The sequence below is a fragment of the Engystomops pustulosus genome, chromosome 11 (genome assembly GCF_040894005.1).
Source record: "Engystomops pustulosus chromosome 11, aEngPut4.maternal, whole genome shotgun sequence".
NCBI classification, from domain to species: domain Eukaryota; kingdom Metazoa; phylum Chordata; class Amphibia; order Anura; family Leptodactylidae; genus Engystomops; species Engystomops pustulosus.
Window position 1 is genome coordinate 42,343,301 of NC_092421.1, and position 19,723 is coordinate 42,363,023.

Below are 19,723 nucleotides of genomic sequence, written 5' to 3' on the forward strand. Positions count from 1 at the left end.
TATAAAATCTCATAGGAAATTTAAGCCTTTGCTGGAATCCACAGCAGCTTCACATATCTACTGCCGGTTTTCTTCTATGGTTTATACAGAATGACAGATTCATGTTTATGACAGATAAGGATGTAAATCTGACATTCTTCTTATCATTTTGTGTTTTATGTTGATACTGAAAAATAGTTTAAATTTAAAGAATACTCCTCGACAACTTGCTAGTATGATCGTCCATTTACAATTTAATCAAGCCATGAATTGAATAAGATCCTAAAGTGATTAACAATTTACAAGCTGCCATTCTTAGCTATTAAAAATATATCACATCTCTTGGTCACCTCATTCCATGGACAACGTAAAAGTATGCAATAATCCAATAGAATAGATAGAAAAGTCATTGAGTCAAATTCATGTGAACAGAAACATATTACAGTTGCTTTCAAAAGGTGTAAAGGTGTTACCCTGTAGGGTTGGGTTAAAACTAAAAGGAAAAGAGGCTGGAAAAGGATATGTAAAATTAAGTTGATCTTCATTTTCTTTAAATAACTCCTGTTTTTTTTTAAATTTAAAGGAAATCTACCACCAGGATTAAGGATTGTAAACCAAACACAATTACACCAAAGGGGGGTAAGCCCCTCTGGCAGGATTTGCACTTCTTTTAGCTTCTTTTACCCTGGTTTTTAATAAAGAAATGCTTTTAAAATTATTCAAATAAGCAAGGACTTCAAGGCTCCATGCATGCTATTGAAACCTGGAGCCCATCAGGCTAATTTTCATAATGTTTAATGCATTTTTTTCTTAAAAACAAGGGCATAAGAAGCTAAAATAAGAGCAGATCCTGCTAGAGGGGACACACAGCAGCATGTAAGTGTGCTTGGTTTACAATCCTTTATCTTGGTGGTTGATATCCTTTAAAAAACACTTCAGTCAAAACCAACTTTTCCCATTTTCTCCATCATGGTATTTCATATATAAGCCCCAATCTGTTATTTTCCTTGCTGTATATACATCAATAAATCCCTTTGGGTTAGTTGATCAGCAGGCGTGCGTCTTCTCTTTCTAATCTTAAATCTGTAGGTAATCTATACGCCATCCATGAAAGACTCCAGTAGTTCCTGATTTTGAAAACTGCATGAACTGTATGATACAGGCAGTCCATGGGAGAAATAAAATTCTTTAAGAGTTGCTAGTAATGATCAGACAGGTTATTGTCACACTGTTATGTATAGAGTTCAAGTTTGAAGCTCACAGCTTAGCCTTCCTGACTCTATACTGTCTCAATTTATTAAGACGAATAAATATGAAATGATAATCACCATGCACCAACAGTTAGCAGAGATGGTCTGGTAACTAGATGTTTACATGGTGTGGTGCTGAGGCATTATGGGTTGTATAGTAAACCAGAGGAGTGTTTCTATAACGGACTGATCACATGGTGCAGTGCTTATAGGCATTATAATTGATAATAAATGATTAAAAACACAAGATCAGCAAAATATAAATGATGTGTATATAAAAGATGTTGCAGAGATGTAAAGTTTTGTTTAGATTGGAGGTATTCATTAAATGGATTGTCTGAGAATCAAAACTTTCACAAACTTTGCAGCATGGGGGCCTAGATCACCCCATATGAATGGAGAATTGATTTGGATTGAAAAAGATATTCACTTCCTATATAACAATCTCCATCAGATTTATATTATTTAGTAGGTAATGACTTTGGATACTTTGGGAACTATTGGTCTATGTTGTAACTCATTCATAAACTTAGTCTCTGATGCTTATCAATTGCTTATTACTAATTTTGTATGCACAGAACAGAAAAGGCTTTTGGTAACTGAATGTAACCACCCAATGGACTCCAAAATGCAGAGGCGTAACTAGGAGAGGGACTCAGACTTCTGAATGAGTCCCCTTTCACCTTAAAAATATACATTGACACATGTTTACAGAATCACACACATTTATGCACTCATACACAAATTTATATACTTATATGCATATCAATACAGAGACATAATATATTCATCATAATAGTACACTTACAGTCTATATGAACCATATATACACATGTATACACTGTTTTGATACACCATATAGCACATATAGTGGGCACGGAAAGTATTCATATCCCTTAATTTTTTTTTACTCTTTGTTTCATTGCAGCCAATGTACACTCTGCACCCCATCTTGACATATATATTTGCTGCAGGCACAGGAAAACTGGTTGCAACTGAAGAACAGATGATTGCGACTAAGCACAGATATATCTTGCATGAAAACCTGTTCCAGAGAGCTCTGTACCTCAGACTCAGACCAGATCAGCCAAAGCCCTGACCTAAACCAATCGAGCAGCTCTGGAAAAACTTGAAAATGGCTTCCACCAACATTCACCATCCAACCTGAGGGAACTGGAGAGGATCTGCAAGAAAAAGGCAGAAGATCCCCCATTCCGGGTATGAAAAAACTTGTTGCATCATTCCCAAGAAGACTCATGGCTGTGCTAGCTTAAAAAAGCTACTTTTTTGATCTTACCAATTGGCTACAATGAAACAAAGAGTGAAAAATGTAAAGAGGTCTGAATACTTTCTGTACCCACTATAAACACATACATGCAGTGCTAAACACATGCAATATACACACACCTTATACAATGCACACCATACATAGCATATACCCACACATACAGCTTATACACACATACATACAGTACCATATACAGACATACATGTTTTATCTGAACTGTTATATACATATCATTCTGTACAATCTGCAGCATAATATGTATATAACAGTACACCTCCTCTGTTCTTCAGTGTGTCATGTTGGGTGGCCGGGCTCCCAGACCTATAGGAACTCCTATAGCTGTAGTTACGCCCGTGTCTAAATGGTTAGGACCTATTGAAAAAATATTATATTTTAGTCTTTTTAACTTATTTAGCCAAATAACATTCTGTCCCCAGAATTGACTAAATTTTTAATGTGGCAGGGTTCTGTACTGTGGCAAGAGAAAGTGAATGTTCTCCTACTCATAGGATTTAACAGCTCGTAAGTGTCTTTTTATTCCTTCCCTTTTGATAATTAGCACATTTGATATTTAAACACAATGAAAATGTTTCCATCATTATCAGAAGCCCTTTATATCACCCCACACACAGTCCAATTCATATTATTAAATCTCCACACCGACGCATCTGTTATTTAAGACCTTATAATTGCTTTAAATGTTTAACAAAAAATTTAAGCAAATAACAAAAGTAACTTCCACTGGTCAAAATAAAAAAGCTTAAGCCTGTATTGCTGATGTGCTATGTTCATAAGTGATACGTAATATACTTTTATTCGATTGACAGATCCAGGACGATTGTGTTGCACAACAGTTTCGTCAACTCTTTCCCAAATTCTAGTCATGGTCAGGCATCTCTTGTGTAAATAGGCAAGCATGTATTTTGGCACATGTGAATGTTAAGTGTCCAGAAATCAAAAGCATTAAAAATAACACAACAGGAAAAATGAACACACATTATATCTGTAATTCTTTTTTTCATTGGGATCGTTGTGGCATTTTACTGTCATTGTCAATAAAATTGTGTAACAAAATACAATTGTGGCTTCCGAATGGTGATGCTTTTGGCCCTTTTGGTGGTAAGATCATAATGACCCCCAATGTTAGTTTAAAACACTTTGTACCTGGAATAGTTTTAAAGCGCTTTGAATAAAATACCCACCAGCATTCAAAGGGGTTAAAAATCAACACAGAATATAGTTTGACACGTCAATGTACCCATTGTATGCTTTGCCTCCTTGCAAACTTTTTCTTTTCCTCTAAAAAAATATTTTGTTTAGAAAACACTATGATATGAGGGCGATAGACTATTTGGTTTCTTCTATGTAGATGCTCTTAAATTAATGCATATAAATAATTTATTTCCTTTCATCTTATTTTCGCACATATTCTGTTACGCTAAGCATCTGACAGAGTGGTCCACAGCCAAAATCACACATGGAGCATTGAGTCCCTATGTATTTCATTTCTTAAGACAAATTGTGCCTCTTGGTCAATTTTTGCTTTTGGGCTCAAGGGCAGGAAAGCTGTATTTTCACTTGCACTTTCCTCCATCTCTAGATTGGTGATTTCCGTGTCCTCTGACCTTCTTCTTGCATCGGTCAGAATTTGTATCTGCTCTTGTACAGTGTCAAGCAAAATTTTGACTTCTTTTTGCTCTGCTATAAGACAGTTGCTTGGTGTAATGTTCACCTTCACAAGTTCACTGGAATAGGAGTTTTTGCACAGTTTGATGCCTGGCACTTCAGAAACATTCTGCATTTGCAGACAGGCATCGTCTAGCCCCACTGAGGGTATAATAGGAATAGAGCTGGCCCTAGATGTTGAAAAGCTGACACGGTCCTTTTGATCCATGTTATTAAAATAGGATTGTGTTTCTTTTGAACGCGGTTGCATATTTATTGAACTATTCTGTGGTTGCGTCATATCAGTGGAGGAGCACCTGCCGAGAGAAAAAGAAAAGGAAAAAGGTTTGGTTTAAACATTGCAAACTCAAATTTTTGTCAAATAAATCTACCTGTTGTCCTGTCCAAGGTTTAAGCATAGGATCAAAGCAGTTGATTTAAAGAAAATACCAAGAACTGACAATGTAAAGGAAAAACAGTGATGCAGACAATATGGCAATATATAAATAAAGATTATTATTATTATTATAATAATAGGGAAAGCATGTTGCTTGCAGGACACTCTCGGCAGACTAAATCAGTCAATTCATATTAAAAAAGTGACTTGTCTTTTTATTTTGGATCAAAATCAAGCATGATAAACCAGGGACACTTACTTATAGATTCAGACACCAAGACTTCTCTTCTGAAACCAACTTTTAAAGTTATGCTAATTAGTCAGATGGGCTTTAGAGGCCAGAGCATTTTCTTGCTGTAGCTTCACAGGCTGTAACACTGTGCCAGAGCACTTTTATTTTCTACTATTTTGTGAAACTTCCTCTCCTGTAGTAAAAAATAAGCCAAAATCTTGCTGCTCAAGGTTCACAACATGCTTGTGCTGTGTTATATGCTTTTATGCTCTTCTGCTAGACCTAAGGCAGAGGGAGAGGGATGTGCTTAGTTAGCAAGGGGGACAGTGTAACAGCCTGTGAAGCTGTGTTACTTAGGAGCTCTGGAAAACCCCACAGAGCTCTTCTGACTCATTAGCATAATTTTATAAGTTAATTTTTAGAAGAAAGGAGGTCATGACAAATATAAGAAGATCACCACAGATCACAGTGTCTGGATCTACGAGTATATGGCTCTGGTTTATCAGGATGGATTTTGTTAGCAGATTTCCTTTAATAATAAAGAAACCTATAAAAGAAGTAAAACAAATGTTCAGGCCTTATTTTATGATAAATCCTCATGGAAGCAGCACTATGAGGAATTATCAATGCCACTGACTTGTATTTGCAAGCCCTACATTGAGTTATGTAAGCATTGATATCAGCAGAGGCAGTAGTGGATTATAGTAAAAATGGTTTGGCAGGGCCCAAGCCTTCCAGGAGGCCCATGGCCACCCAAACCACCGAAACAATACACAAGAGCCATTTTAGGACCTTTCACGGCCCTCCCAGAATCCTAAAACTGCAGATTGAAAGCAGGAAGAAAGGACACATTCCCCCCAAAAATTGGTTCTAGTACCATATATACGAAATGAATTCCAGACTTTTAGTGGTATCATATTCATACAGCCCAGGGCCCATTAATCCACCCCTGAGCAGAGATTATCAAAGATGGTAAGTATGGCTGCCAAGATCCAGTTGTCTTCCCATTAATGGTATATCCCAGCTATATGGAAGTTTATCATCCCCCAAATACTCTGTGATGTTAGGGATAGTGGGCATGGTGAAATGCCATCCTACATTCTGAATAAAAGCTACAAAGTGGTGGGCAAATAGAAAACTGCAGCAATCCTGCAGATGTGGTTGTTCAGTGCTCTCCTCCAAAATTATAACCACACTTATAATACTTTTATAGCAGTTTATTTAGGAGCAGACAGCCTTGTGTCCTCACCATGACAACCTTGAACAGCCTATGATGATTTTGGTCTTCAAGATTAAGAATATGCACATATGTTACAGTATAGGAATGATGCACTCAGTGATATCACAATACATACATACTGCACTTGGTGATGTCTTATTGCATCAAAAATGTACTAAATAATATGTTACAAAGAAGCTACAGAGTGGTAAACAGAAAAATATAGCATAACTGCAGATGTGGTCCCAATATCCCGCTATATCCACTGAAAACAAATGTAATTAAACTGCTTTTAATGTACATCGGTCCTGAAACCTCACAAGAATTTGTATAAAATTCTGTGGGTGGTTTGGGTGGTCATGGGCCCCCTAGAAGGATTGGGCCCTGGGCTACCATCCAAACTGCCTATAGTATAATCCACTACTGACTCTAGTAACTGCCCCAGGTGACACCACAAAGTTGTAACATCCTATTTGGTGTGAAAACTGGAACATTTACATAAGGAATATAATGTTTTTATGTATAATCAGATACAAAGCAGACCTGCAAACTAATTGAAGTCTGATGTGACTTTATTTTCTACTGCTTCAAACCCTCTAATTTAGGTGTAAAGCTAAAATAAAAGAGGCTGAAAATTGAAAAAATGTATACAAGTGGAAAATTGTTGTTTTGTAGCGCTGCCATATTAAATGTCCTTTTGAAACATTACATGCTCTTGACAATGTCATCTTCTATACCATATATAGAATCAACCAGTTCAATATATTGCAACTACAACAGCTGCTATCCAAATAACACTCAATCAAAATACCTCCCCCTCAATCAAATGTAAACTCTGACATCCCCGTAATGCAGTCACTTTCTAATCCCGCAACGTGACTGGCATAGAAACGCAGCATTTGTTTAAAGCTCTCATTAGGCACTGGACTTTCCACTGCTTAATTAGCAGTGTGCGAAGTGTTAAACTGTTATTAAATCTACTCTTTAACCTCAAAGCTGTCAGATCCCATAACAAATAATGAAGCTTGGCAGTTCTGCAATAAAAGCCTGGCTTGTCAGGTGTGATAAGAACACAGACAGATGGAACAAAATTGTAGAAGTTGAAATATCTAAGCAATTAAAAATGCCAATCTAGACATGTGGCTCTTTGTTGAGAATACTGCAGATTTTTTTTTTTTAGGAATTTAAACAGATTTCAATCAGATGCCTACACGACAAGCTAAACAGTATGAAGGAATAGACATACATATGGTTCGATAGAGGGCAACTTTAGAAAGAAGCAGACGGTAAAATGTAGCTTCTACATGAAATACCTTTCTGGTATAAGTATCCATATTAAAACTTAAAATTCTGAATAATTTCAAATAAAACATTAAACCCTTAACGACTTGTGAAGCAATAGTACATCACAAGTCTGTTAAGGGAGTATGGAGAGGGCTCAAGAGCTGAGCCCTTTCCATAGACGCCGGATGTTTGCTGCATGTTGAAAACAGCCACCATTAGCACCTTTGATCGGTTCCATCACTCATCACTTTGACTGACGCTGTTGGTGTGTAAGAGCTGGCACATTGGCTTTGATTGTTGCTTCCCATTGCATAATTGGGAGCGACAATCAGTTGTCATGTCACCCTGTAGTCTGTATAAAACTCCAGAACCTGTCATTGCTGCAGATCTGTGACAGTTTGCCAGTGCCACACTTTCACAGATCTATAGCAAATTCTCCAAATACTGCAATACAGTAGTGTCATAGCAATCAGACGCACTAAGATTAAAGTACCCTTGGAGGTCTAAAAAAATTGTAAAAAAAATTATAAAAATGCTGAAAAGATTTAAAAACCATTGAAATCAGATAAACAATTAAAATCATAAACATGTCCCAAAAGTCCCAATCTATTAAAATATAACAGTTAAATATAAACAGTTATTCCCAGCGTTGAATTCCGTAACAGAAAATAGCACCCAAATATCCAAGAAGCCATTTTTTTTATACCTTGCGCCACACACCAAAGTATGAAAAATTTGAAAAATGGCATAACCAATAAGTTTTTTTTTCATACAACAGGCTTTAATTTTTTAAAATGTATTAAAACACAATAAAACCTGTATTCATCTAGTATTGCCGTTATAGAAGTGACCCAAAGAATAAAGGAGTCATGTTATTTGGAGTGAAAGCCGAGCCCACAAGTATATGGCGCAAATGTGTTACAATTTGTTAAGCAGAAAGTAATCTATAACGAAAAATAAAAAAAACAAAAATGGAAATACAAAAACCAGAAAACAGCAAGTCGTTAAGTGCTTAAACGGGATTCCAGGCTACAAATATTGATCTTTACAATAGATCATCAACATTGACTGCTGACACCTGGTACCTCCACTAATCAACTCTTCTCAGCAGTCAATGTACAGAGAAAAATAGACAATTACATTCTCTATGTAGTGGTCGGACCAGGATACTAAAGATTACCTACCATAAACGTTTAAAGGAACTAACCTGCAATTATTGTATTAGCCACTAAACTCAAAATGGAGCTGTCTGTTTCCTTTCCCAATATCTGCGGTGTCATGATATTGACAACAGGCAAAATAACTATTTCTTTATACTGTTATTGCTCTGGATAGTTATCAGTCTTCTATAAAAGGAAACCGATCAAAACACTTGTTGTATTTATATTGGTTTTAACCTGATGAAGTCCAATGCCGAAATGCGTTGCTTTTATCCACCTTTTATATACCTTTTGTAATAAAAAGATAAAGAACGTTTTGACTTCGGGAAGATGCGCTTCTAGAGTGGACTGTCGTCGCTTGCTTCACATTGGATTCTACTATTAAATGGGTCTCACCTTTGGGCGTGGTTACCCCGTGACTACACAGCCACCGCAAGCTGCTCTTCCTCGTGAAGAAGACACCATCTATTATATGCTTATATAATCTACATCAGAAGGTGAGCATGTTACTTTCTCATTTCCACTAATTATTTATCACCTGCACTTGAGTCTCCTGCGCTTTGTGTTCCCTTTTAGTCTATTTTTCTACTACAGTCTTCTATTGGACACTTCTAAATTGGCTTTTGAGGTTAAGAAAACATGAGGTCTTTCCTCGAATTATAAAACCACACTTGTGTCTCAACCACAACAACCTTGAACAACCGCTTATAATTATTTTTGTCTTTTGGATAAAAATAAAAAATATATGAACAGTCATAGTATACAAATGATGCACACAGTGATATCAAAGTGCAAACATACTGCACTCTGTGATGTCACATGAGTACTTAGTGATGTCAAAGTGTCCAGATGTCAAAGGGTACACAATGATGTCATAACATTGCCGTAAGGCACACAGTGAAATGTCATGAGGTACAATGGATGCAATGATGTCCTAGTAATGTGGTTATCTATCTAATAATTTTAGAGACTGATGTTACAGTACAGGAATACTGCAATATAACTGCATAGAAGTAATGCAGTAAAAATAAAACATGATCATGTCACAATAGGTTACATCTTACACAATCAAATAAACAAAGACACTTTACCATGTAAATTTGATAATTTACATGACAAAGTTTCTTGGTGTTTTTCTATTATTCATTTATGCAACATTGATTAAAAGTAGTTATGCTCTGCGTATATGCACAATAGGGAATTTACAGGTTGTTTATTTAGCTATTGCAGAATAAAAGACTTTTCACATTATATTCCATCTGTTTTATTGTTTTTATTTTTTTTTAGATTCTTTATGATTCTCTCAGTTTCTAGGATGGGCTGTAGCTATGGGCTCTCATGGGGCTGCTTTTATTTCCATCCAGAGGATCCCCTGTCCTCAGTACCATCTGACAATCAGTCATAAAAAAGGACTTTTCCCTCCCTTGCTCTGTGCAGGGACACGCTTCACTGAATTTTGTCTGAAAGTGTTGTATGTGATCTAGAAAGGATGTGAATGATAACAACAGCGTAAGTAATAAATAAATGAAATGTAAGATGTAACAAAAATAGCAAAATAATAATATTCAATTAATAAAAACAGTTTCCCTGAATATTGTATAACTATATAGTTGAAATTTTTACTAGTAAAAACAGATTGAAGGCTCATTATAAGGCACAGATGTGTACAAGCTGTGGAAAAGGATCTGTTTGTTGGTCCGATCCCATGGACTGAACACATTTCACATGATGAATGATGAGTCCTTGCAAAATGCTGATGTTCAAACTGTTACAATGCCAGCACTGTAGCACAGCCAGAAGACAGGGAGTCCTTGTTTTATTTCCTGGAGTTAAGAGACTATAGTCTGAAATTCTTGCTGGAGTGGACCAAGTAGGACTGATCCCTGAACTGGGCTCTGTAACTCAGAGATCCACCATTCAAGAGAGCGTAACCCAGCTTTTCAAGCTCATTCTACACTTGAATTCCCTCTTAATTGGCTGCATTGTGTAGCATATTGTAACCACAGCACCACCTGGTTCTAGAAGTAGGGCTGCTGTTTCCAATATTTACCTATGTGTTCTGTTCTGCTCTTATATGGATACTTATGGCAGATTTATCAAGTGTCTTAAAGTAAGATTATTTCCAGTTTCCCATGGCAACCAATGACAGCTCCCCTTTAAAATATTCATGAGCACTGGTAAAATGAAAGCTGAGCTGTGAACTGGAAATATTCTGACTTTCAGACACTTGATAAATCTGCCCCTTTGTTTTCTTTACCTTTAAATCTGTATCACATGTGCTGGGCCACCATCAGGGAGGGTTTAGTGTGACTGTGTTCAGGGGCCCTGAGGAGCAGAAGGGGCCCCAAGTCACAGAAAACCCTCCTCCTTTCCCATGTGCAGGGAACTCACTGTGCACACAGGGTCAGAATATCGTTCTGTGGGAAGTGGGGTATTTACAAAATTTGCCCGTTGGGGGGCCTCAAACTTCCTAGTGGCTGCACTGCTCCTGTGTTGCTACAGGCTGTTCATTGGCTGGCTCCCTAGGACGCTATCTGTCTTAAGATTTCTGTGTAGAGACAATACCAAATTGTGTTGCATATTCAGCAGCACTGACACCGCTCCCAGGAAATTGATCAAGCCTAGTGGACCACTGGTCCATGGCTGAGGTACTACTTCCTAATCCTGCAAATCTGAGTGGAACGTTGTACCGACTTACTGCCACAGACCTGTCTGCAGAAACTCTAATACAGGTATTGGCCCACATATTTCAAAACTAGTGCAGTTTGTACTATTTGCAGTTTGACAGTGTGCAGATTCATCAAACTGGTGTTGCTTCAAGAATCTAGCACTCCCTGCAATGCTCCAGCAGAATGTGCCAAATTTTTTGGTGCACTTTGTTCATGGTGCAGAATTGTGTATAATGCAAGGACTCCAATCATGGTATTGGACCAAAATACAGTACAGGTTCGTTTCCATGTGTTATACATGTTTGTGTGTGACCAGACCAAATCTCAATGGTATAGGAAGTAAATTAGTGTATTCAATATAGCTGCATGAAGGGTAGGTTATCAGTAAAATAATTTATATCTGCAAACAATGGTAAACACAGGGATTCTAACAAGCCCACAGCTAAAATTTAAAATCAGTCCCCAACAAATGTAGATGTGCGCTGTTTTCATGGGGATTTAGTTCAAATAGTTCCAAAAAGTAGGAAATGGAAGACTTTGTTAAAAGGTAGCAAAAACGTCATGATCTGTCATTTTATTCTAGTTTCCCAATTCCCCTAATAATCTTGGTTGCTCTCCTCTGCAACCATTCTACTATGTCCTTTTTATACACTGTTGCCCAAAACTGTACACAATCTTAAATGTGTGGTCTGACCAGGGATTTGTATAAGGGCAAAACTATGTCTTTATCATGAGAATCTATTCCTCTCTTGATACATCCTATAATTTTATTTGCTTTAGCAGCAGCCACCTGGCTCTGGTCAATAGTTTTAGAACTCTTTAGAACATAATTATACTTTTTGTTTCCATGGCCCAAGTGCATAACTTTACATTTATCTACATTAAACCTCATCAACCATTTCTCTGCCCACTTCTCAAGCTTCCACAAATCCCTCTGTAATGCTAAACTATCGACCTCAGTATTTGTTACTTTACACAGCTTAGTATCATCTCAAATATTGAAACTTGACTTTGTAAACCCACTACAAAGTAATTAATAAAAATATTAAAAAGAAGTGGCCTCAATACTAACCCCATGTTGCACTACACTGGTAACGTCAACCCAGTTTGAGAATGCGCCATTAATGACGACCTTCTGTTTTCTATCACTAAGCCAATTACTTATACAAATACACAGATTTTCCCCCAGTCCCAACAGTCTCATTTTAGTCCCATGCTGATACTGGGTTATAAGGTTCTGTAAAGTGAGATACTCCAGGAAACCATCTCTAACAAACCCCTCAAATATTTTCTCCACAACAGAAGTTAGACTCACAGGTCTATAGTTTCCAGGATTACTTTTTCCTTCTTTTTTTGTATATTGTTACCACATTTGCTATGCCCCAGTGGAACATCACCAATTCTCAAGGAATCTTCAAATATTAAAAATAACGGTCTGTCTATCAGGGTACATAGTTCATGTAGAACCCGGGGGTGTATGTCATCTGGGCTTGGTGATTTGTCTATCTTAGAGGTTGTGAGGTGGTGCCGTACCACTTCCTGGGTTAAACTGTTGACATTCCGAAACTTGCTGAAAGAAAAGCAAATTAAACCACATATTTCGCATTCACATAAAAACTTCATAAGTAGATATGAGTGAATAAATACACCTCCAACTTCAGTGATTTTTGTGATATTCTGCTTTTCGGTTGCAAAAAGCACAGGAGGACAACTGTTTAACCCATTGGGGTTCATTTACTAAGGGTCATGCGCTGCACTTTTGTCAAACTTTACACCTTTTTCACGGCTAAAACAGCGTACACAGGTATTTAAAAAGTGTGTGTGTGCTGCGATTGTGTTGCACGTGACCCTTTTATGGCGCTGCTGCGCTGGCCTCCATGCAACACAAGTTATGGGGTGCACCGTCGGACGGTCTGACGGATTCAGACTGAGCGTCGTATTTTACTTTAAATTGTGTTGCAGGGCCTATGTTTGAGATGCACCACAAAAAAGATGGTGAACTCTGTCGGACCTGAGCAGGGAGGCGACACTCATGATTTCAGGCGCACAATCTCACTAAATCGCTGCATGCAGCATTATAGACGGACAATGCACTTTCAGTGAACACCAGTGACTGGGTAAGTAAATGTGCCACATTATGTTCACATAACATGTTTGGCAATGTGTTGTAAGTCCGTGTAGACTGCTTTTTGTACGTTTATAATGCATTCCCTCTATATTGTATACTCTATGTAAAGTACAAGGTCAGATGATGTGTTACATAACTACATTCTGAAAAGATGAACTGAAAAAATATTACTCACAAATATGATGTCCCTCCCATATAAACATAAACAAAGGGGGGATATTTATCAGAAGTGTCTAAGAGCAACTGGCTCATGGCAATCAGTCAGAGCTCAGCTTTCATTTCCCCACAATAATTTATCAAATGAAAGCTGAGCTCTGATTGGCAATTAGAACTGGAATAATTTTGTTCCCAGATGGATAAATCTCTCCAATGATTTCTAAAAAATTCTAAAGTTATTCAGTATGTATGACTTGTGCCCATTTTAGTTCATCCATATCAAAGAGTTTGCAAATTTAACCTGACATATTGAAAAAATAACTGTAGGCTATATGCCATAGAAAAGGAGGGGCTGCGCAGATTACAAATAGAGTCCTATCTGCACCAGCCGAGCAGGAGCAACTGAGCAGATCGTACATAGTGTCATAGTGTCCTATCTGCAGGCAGCATGTTATAGGGAAGGAGGAGCTGAGCTGATTACAAATACTGTCCTATTTGCAAGTGGAATGTTATAAAGCTGGAGGAGCTAAGCAGTTGTACAAAGTGTTCTATCTGCAGGCAGCGTGATATAGGGCAGGAGGAGCTATGCAGACTGTATATAGTGTCCAATCTGCAGGCAGTGAGTTATAGAACATGTGGATCAGAGCAGATTACAAATAGTGTCCTATCTGCAGGCAGTGAGTTATAGAACAGTAGGAACAGAGCAGATTGCAAATAGTGTCCTATCTGCAGGCAGTGAGTTGTAGAACAGTAGGAACAGAGCAAATTACAAATAGTGTCCTATCTGCAGGCAGTGAGTTATAGAACAGCAGGAGCTGAGCAGATTGTACAGAGTGTTCTATCTGCAGACATCATGTTATAGGGCAGGATGAGCAGATTGTACATAGTGTCCTATCTGCAAGCTGTATGTTATAGAGCAGGAGCTGCTGAGGAAATTGTATAGAAATAAATTACTGTTACTATAAATAGTCGTTCTATTTATTGTCTGTCTCAATTGACTTCCATGTATGGATTCTCCAGCATAATACCATTGCGAATTACAGAAAAACTACCTTGTCAACCTGTTTTTCTATAATAAACAATGTAAACATAGGTCAAGGTAGCCATCCATTCATGAAAGTTATTGAAGACTGACACTAAATGGTAAAAGTTTCCAACAGAACAGAAACTGAAACTGAATGAATATTCCATTGCAGGAGAACCCATTTAATTTTACCATAAGTTACCGGAATTATTTCTGAAGTTTATTGGGTAGACATTTATGGAGGTTCTATTGAGAAGAAAGAGAAAACCAACACAACCACAAATTTCCCCAAATCTTTCAGAAATCACATCACAATACATGATTGTACTGTTATAACAAAATTTCTATGACTGTGAAATTCTTTCATGACACAAATTTGACATAAGCCCAGGCTAAGAGCGGAAATGTGTTTCACAAAGCACCGCAAATCTATTTGTCTCATCCAAGTAAGAGGGAACATTTTGTACTTTTGCCGGATAAAAAATACTTGGCATCAATATAATAATGAAGGTCACACTTTTGTTCTGCTCCAATTCTGTTTGAAGTAGAGATTTTTACATTGTGTTTAAATGTCATCATAGCAGCTACAATTCAGTTTAACTAACAGCGTGCGCATGTCTGCCGTGTATCTATATCACTGCACAGGATCTCAAGGAACATTTCAAATCAATTTCCCAAGCAAAATGTTAACTTTTAACATTGTGACTGCTTCAAGATCACATACACTTCAGCAATATTCAGCCAGCAAATAGTTATTCATGTTCATAATTAACATATTACATATCCATGAAAATGGATATAACATTGACTTTTAAATTTAAAATCTGAATTGATAAATGTGTTTTTAGCAATCCTGGAGCAATTCAGAAATATCATATTTTTGAATTATATAAAATAACAAACAGAGTGACGCTTATAAAAGCCTCTCCCTGGTAAAGTCATTAACACATATACAAACCCCACCAATTCATTTTAAAATTAAACAGTGCCCCCTAATTGGTTATATTATATACTGTGCTTTCTATTGAATGCCTCAATGCAGCTATGTCAATGCATCATCAACCCCTTATAGGGAACCTGTCATCAGCTCTGAATGCCCCTTCTCCTCTGTGATTGACATTTGCATAGGACTCATGTCTCTGGATGCAGGACCATCAATTACAGTGAAGGGGGCATTCTAAGGAAGAGAGGGCATGATTTCAGTGTTAAAATCTTCGCCTCCTTGACTTTATACAACCAGTGTACATCTCACTACAAAGTTCATTTTCTGGATGATGCCCCCACACAGGGTCATGAAAGATACATGACCTGGAAAGTATTCAGCTGCTTGGCAAACTACTGGTAATGGTTTATTAGGTCAATTTCTGCTGATAGGTTCCCCTTAAGTTAGTATAAACTGAGCTTGAAATAATTTTAGTATGTACAGTAACAAACACTTTCTGTAAGTAACAAACAATGCCCCCCCAAATTATGACATCAGTGCTGTATTGCCTTTTCCAAAGTGGAATTACTGATGGAGCCCTGGCAGATGGCTATATGCTATTGAGAGCCACTGTATTGAGTCTCATCACGATGCAAATCTGTTACAATACTCTGCTCACTTTCGGATATCAAACATCATAACGATCCATGACTTATCAGTACTTATGCTGTTAAGTATGTGTGAAGCAGGCTCATGGGCTGAGCCGTCTTCATCCAGACTGGGTGTTAATTGCATAATGTGGCGGTACACCCAGTGGTAAACCATAGAAACACCACTGGGAAAGCGCTCCCTGTGAAATAATCAGGTAGCATTGGTCCATCGCCATGACAGCACAAGACTCCAGGTGTTGTCATTTCTGAAGATCTATTACATTGTGCCGACGGCAGCGCAGAACATCGTAAAATGTAGACCCGCTTATTCTAGGGGTTCTGCAAATACTGTTAAAAATAATTTTAAAAATAGTGAAAAATGCCGATACGAAAATAAATTAGATTTTCTCTGTATCACCGTAATCGTAGTGATAAATAGAACAAAGATAATATGTTATTTTTATGGTATAATGTATGACCCCCAAAAAATACAAGAAGAAAGGAAAACAAAATTTACAATTTTCTTTTCCTACAAACATTTAAGAGTTAATACAATCTCATCAATAATCTAATGACCCACTATAATGAAGTATTTGTAAAGTGCATCTAATGTCGCAGAAAATAAGCCCTTATTTGTCTGTATTGACAAAAAAAATAAGATTGTGTAGTCAATAAAAAGTGACAATGCAAATCTGCTCCGCAGCTTCCCTTCGATGCCCTGGCGTATGCTCATACATCAGTTTAACACCACATATGGCGTATTGTTATACTCAATAGGGATTTGGTATCAAAATTAGTGGAGCGTTTTTGTATTTAATTCACTGAGAATTTGTAAATTTTTTGAAAAACCATTCATTTAGCCAAAAGAATTAAAATTTCAAAATTGCATCCGATTTTGTTTTTAAAGGGTTATCAAACTTCATGGAAGTTGTTTTACATACATTAATGGGTGTAGTTTCTATATTGGGGTAATTTTAGGATGTTTTACTTTTATTCAGGCCTCTTAAAGTGTCTTAAAATCTGGGCAGGTCCCCCAAAAGTGTGATTTTGTGTTTTTTATGAAAATGTGAGAAATAAAGTTCCCATAACATCTTACAAAAATGTGAGAATTCATAAAAATTCATGTCCACATAAAGTAGACATTCGATTAATGTTATTTATCAAGTATTTTTGCTGTTATAGCTATGTATGGAAAAAGTAGAACAAAATTTTCACCAAATATCCTTTTTTTTTTTATAAATAAACGTAACACATACCAACAAAATTTTTCAACTAACACTTTGATACGTTAAAGCGCTCTGAAGTTATAAGCACTTATAGTGACACAGGTCAGATTTGAAAAAATGAGCTGTTTCAGGAAGGGGAAAAGAGGCTTCTGTGTTAACAGAAACACAACTAAACACACAGAAATGGGCATAAAGGTGCTTGATGGAAGACTAGAGCTTGAGGGTAGGAGAGGAGTGGAGCTGTTAGAAGTGAATCCCGGGTTCTCTCTCTGTTTCTTCCATCACTTGCTTCTTTTTCTCTCCTGCCTTGTCTTCCTCATGGGATAGTGACAATTTTATTTCTCCTAAGCAAAGTACCGGATCAGGGGCATAACTAGGAAGACTTCTGATTGGGGCTTCCTACCCCCTATTTGTGCATAATTGTACAGATGTGTGAGTAGACACACATTCATGCACTGCTATATACATGTGTATACTTTCACACATCTGTCCCAGTAGCTGTATTCTGTGGAAGATGTGCACTGTTATATACACATTATATGCAGCATAATATATAAATAACGGTGCTCATCCTCCATTCTTTAGATTGTCAGGTCGGATGCCGGCCCCCTAACACTATTGCTGCTACCATTGTAGTTTCGCCCCTGTACCTGACCTGTGAACTACCTTCCTCCAATAAATGGAGCAGAAGGACAGCACTGCAATGCATATGCATGAAGCCTTATATTACCTCTGTCCTAGAAGGCAGAATTTGGTTGTCCAAGAGGTGAAATACTATCCTGCTCTTAATAGCCGATTACTGTGGAACTTGCCCAGTGCGCAAAGCGCTTCTGTCTGCAGTAGTCTGTTTATTCCAAGTGACAGAAGCTTCTATGTGCCAGGCAGTTTACCTTCTTCCTGGTGCATGTAAGTCTCTGATTGTGCAACACAATTTAAAATGTTAAATCCTGCGCTCAGTCCAAATCAGTCGGGTTGTCCAACGGCCCGCCCCCTGATTTCTTTCACATGAAAGCGGCATGAAAATCCGATCGCATGCAACACAATACCCTTCTTTATTTTCTGTGTGTTTTTCCTCTTTTTATGTGGTTTTAGATTTGTTATCTAATAAACCTATGTTTTTACTGACTATGTATTTGTGTGCTGTCTTGCATTTCTTGGTTGGGTACATGGGGGGGGGGGGGTGTTTCTTAGTAGCTGTGTGAATTGAAATGTATACTAAACTATATACTACTATACTATAGTATAATACTATACTATATACCAGTGATGAACATTCTAGAAACTACAACCAAAATCCACTGAATTCTCCCAAAGTGCCAACATAACAAATTAAATTTATTAATTTATTGTTCTCTGCTCTGTTATAACATTCAATCGTATCAGTTTCCTGAGGACACCAGTAGAAAGAAGGCAAAGAATGTTAATTTGTCATTGTAGTTTCTCTCCAAGATCCCCTGAACAGGAATTGTAGTGCCTGAGGCAGGAGCTCCAAGTATGTCCATATCTTCTTACCCCTCCTGTAGTCTAAGGAAGCCCAGCATGTCCTGGGTCGCCTGGGACTGCAGGGTGATGCCTTGAATTGTGTCTGGCAAGGCCCAATCAGATTTACCCATCTAAAACAGCCACCATGACTGCATACTTATGGTATAGGAAATGAAGATGGAGAGTATAATCACAGTTCACTCCCAATATAGCATTGATAATGCTGTCATGCGATAATGTTTACAGATATTGTAAAAGAAAAATAAACCAAGACAGTGTCTTTTTTAAGCACTGCAAAAAAGTTCTGTATAAGAGAAGAACATGATACATAGGTGGAACTTACAGGAATCAACAGCTATGTTTCGTTTGTGGAGCTTCTTTAAAATAACTGGTAAATGCAAGAATAATATTTATTTTCAAGGAGGTGAGGAAGGATGGTTTGAGGGGGGAGTAGGATAGGGGAAAAGCTGCAGCTCTGACCATTTGTTAAGGATGTATTACAGAACATATAAATGAATATAGAAGAGCAGCTTTCAGCCCTGTACTTTTCACGAGAATACATATTCCATCCCTGTGAGGTCTCTTTCTCTACCTTTAATTTTCTGCTCTTCCCTGGCTATTAGTTCTAATTATTTATGATGTTTCTCTTTTCCAGGACCCATTTCATCTCAGTACTCAACTTGCAGCAAGCAGCAGCTTTAATTTTGCATTCATGCCTTCCCGGGCCTGTTTCCATAGAGATGACTGTGATTCTAGCTGATACTTGCTAGTCCTTTGCTGTATGATATGTTTAAGGATTTACTTTATTTGAAAGAATACATTCTTTAAAGGGAACCTGTTATCAAGGATGTAATTTTTCCAGAAGACAGATTCCAATAGCATTCATTAAAATCTTCATTTTAAAAATGCCTTTGTCAGCAATTAAATCCAGTGCTTTTTCATCAAATATTTTCCATTACCTGGCCATTACCATGGTGAATTGGTGAGAGGTG

The 19,723-nt window shown here is 37.4% G+C and overlaps 1 protein-coding gene across 2 annotated transcripts in view; it reads right to left on the reverse strand.

The window, feature by feature from the left end:
* Nucleotides 1–213: 213 nt before the first annotated feature.
* NRG3 (neuregulin 3) overlaps nucleotides 214–19,723 on the reverse strand; it is a 660,520-nt gene continuing 641,010 nt past the window's right edge. For both annotated transcript variants that reach the window (XM_072130473.1, XM_072130472.1), the window contains exon 9: nucleotides 214–4,499. In XM_072130473.1, coding sequence (XP_071986574.1) covers nucleotides 3,989–4,499 — 511 coding nt within the window. In that variant the 3' untranslated portion in view covers nucleotides 214–3,988. The remainder of the gene's footprint in view (nucleotides 4,500–19,723) is intronic.